The sequence below is a fragment of the Sinocyclocheilus rhinocerous genome, unplaced genomic scaffold (assembly GCF_001515625.1).
Source record: "Sinocyclocheilus rhinocerous isolate Xijiao unplaced genomic scaffold, SAMN03320098_v1.1 scaffold433, whole genome shotgun sequence".
Classification (NCBI taxonomy): Eukaryota; Metazoa; Chordata; class Actinopteri; order Cypriniformes; family Cyprinidae; genus Sinocyclocheilus; species Sinocyclocheilus rhinocerous.
Window position 1 is genome coordinate 161801 of NW_015627897.1, and position 2320 is coordinate 164120.

General features: G+C 42.4%; 1 protein-coding gene across 1 annotated transcript in view; it reads right to left on the reverse strand.

Annotated features, from left to right (window-relative positions):
* Positions 1-448: 448 nt before the first annotated feature.
* The window catches only part of LOC107737009 (transmembrane channel-like protein 3), a 6346-nt gene continuing 4474 nt past the window's right edge, over positions 449-2320 (reverse strand). The window contains exon 5 of the mRNA XM_016548407.1: positions 449-1307. Coding sequence (XP_016403893.1) covers positions 449-1307 — 859 coding nt within the window. The remainder of the gene's footprint in view (positions 1308-2320) is intronic.

Here is a 2320-nt window from a genome sequence, read left to right on the forward strand (position 1 = left end):
TTTTGATATATTTACGGTAGGAAATTTACAAAATATCTTCATGGAACATGATCTTTACTTAATATCCTAATGATTTTTGGCATAAAAGAAAAATCGATAATTTTGACCCATACAATGTATTGTTGGCTATTGCTACAATTACACCCGTGCTACTTAAGACTGGTTTTGTGCTCCAGGGTCACATATTGTTTTCATTTGTCACATGTCTTCTAGCAACAATTAGGAACAACTTAAAAGTCACCAGATCATGTATGATGCCTAGTGTTTTCAAATCTGTTCCGATTTTAAAAGATGCGTCATGTATTCCAGATTTTAGAAGGCAGGATAATAATGCAACCTACCTTTCGAAACACACTTGGTGTTGGTGTACACCTAAAAAGCTTCCTATGTAGACAGCTTACCAGTTTTTTCGAACCGAGCCATAATTTCAGTTTTAGCTCTAAACAGGTTAAACGTTGGAGCAGACAAAATCATTAGTACCAGACACATTGAGTTTAACGCTGTTCTTGGATTTCTTTTTGGTCAGCTTGGCGCTCGACTTCAGGTACTTCTCTTTGTTGTGAATGACTTGGATGTATTGGTCAGTGCTGCTGTTTTGTTGGTCACTACTGGACGCCAGCGATGCCGAATCCGACTCGGTCAGCGACGGCTCCACTTTATGCTTGGTCTTGTGCTTGATGTATGGTTCGCCATACCTGTGAGCCGACTCTGGGCCTCGGATGTTTGTTTGAGGGTCGTTTCCCCAGTCATCTTCTTGATCGTCCTCTTCTTCATCGCCGTATAAACCCTGCTCCATAGACAACTGACTGTTTATTGTATCGCCAATGTAGAATCCCGCGGTCTGATGGAGATCTGACAGTGGTCGTGGACGTTTCGACTGTCTGAACGACCCCCTCCTCGTGCTGCTCTTCGGATCTTCCTCCTCCTCTTCCTCACTGAGGTGTGGCTGGTGGCTTCGGTGAGGAGTACGAGGAATGTAGCACTTCACGTTGCGTGGATAAAGCTCTACGATCTCTGTCGGTTCGTCCGCGAGGCGGTAATGTCTCGGTATGCGTGTATTTGAGCGCATTAGCTTCTTGCGAGCTTCGTGTTCGTTGACGATGACGTAGCGTGTCGTATGTGCCCGGCGGCCCGCGTAGCTCTGAGCCGTGATTACGCCGGGCTCGGTGCGCATAGGACAGAGGGTCTTCCGAAACGGCGGATCGGAGTGGATGTTTTCGGCATACCGTGCACACGGGTTGTAGGCCATGTTGTGGTAGGACTTGGAGCTGCAGGAACCATTGGTGCTGCCCAAGTACCCAGAATGCCTGGATATCAGAGAATGCAACATGTGAAATGAATATGTATGCTTGCTCATATTCACCCTACCTTCTATAAACTCAAGCAACAGACATTTACCTTTATGGTGCAGCTTGTAATTAATGTTAAAGGGGTCATATGATGCAATTTCAAGTTTTTCTTTCTCTTTGGAGTGTTACAAGCTGTTCGTGCATAGATAAGATCAAAGACTAAAGTCTCAAACCCAAAGAGATATTCTTTATAAAAGTTAAGATACGTCCACGCCCTCCTAAAACGCCTCGTTTCAACACGCCCCCACATGTCTAAGTCACTGTGTGGGAAGATTTGCATAACACCGCCCAAATGTTCACACAAAGAAAGAAGGCGTAACTTTGATTCTCACTGTAGTACTGTTGCTGCCGCCACCATGTCGTGGAGACGCTGTGTGTTTCGTTGTGAAAGTGAAACTACTTTGTTTGGCCTTCCAAAAGAGGACACAACTAGAAATCAGTGGTTAAGTTGTATTTACAACACTGTTCCAGAACAGTTCAAACCAAATATACAGATGTGTGGAGCGCATTTTATGGAGGACTGTTTCCTGAACCTGGGAGAGTAGACTACAATGCTATGGCATTATTTTAATGACGAATGTCGAGAGCGCATTATTGTAGCGCGAAAGCACATTAATATATTAATCGCAAATCTCTGTGCTCATGCGCTAGATATTAATTCTTTTCGCACCTGAATTAAACATTGTCAAAAGTTATCATTGTGCACTTTTAAAAAGTATCTCAAAGCAGATTTGTTCACTAAAGGCCTTTCCTTGTTTTTTTTTATTGTTGTATTTTTGTTTTAACATGGTTATTGCACTAATGAAAATACTATGTGAAATCTAATTGGCTGAGAGGGCACTGAACCTGGAATTTTTTTGACAATCAAAGATGGATATTTAATTTATTTCCAGTTTAATAATATTTAGCAATGTTAATGAAATGTGGCCTATATTAGAAATGGCTAGGAATTGGGTGCTTGGATGATTTGT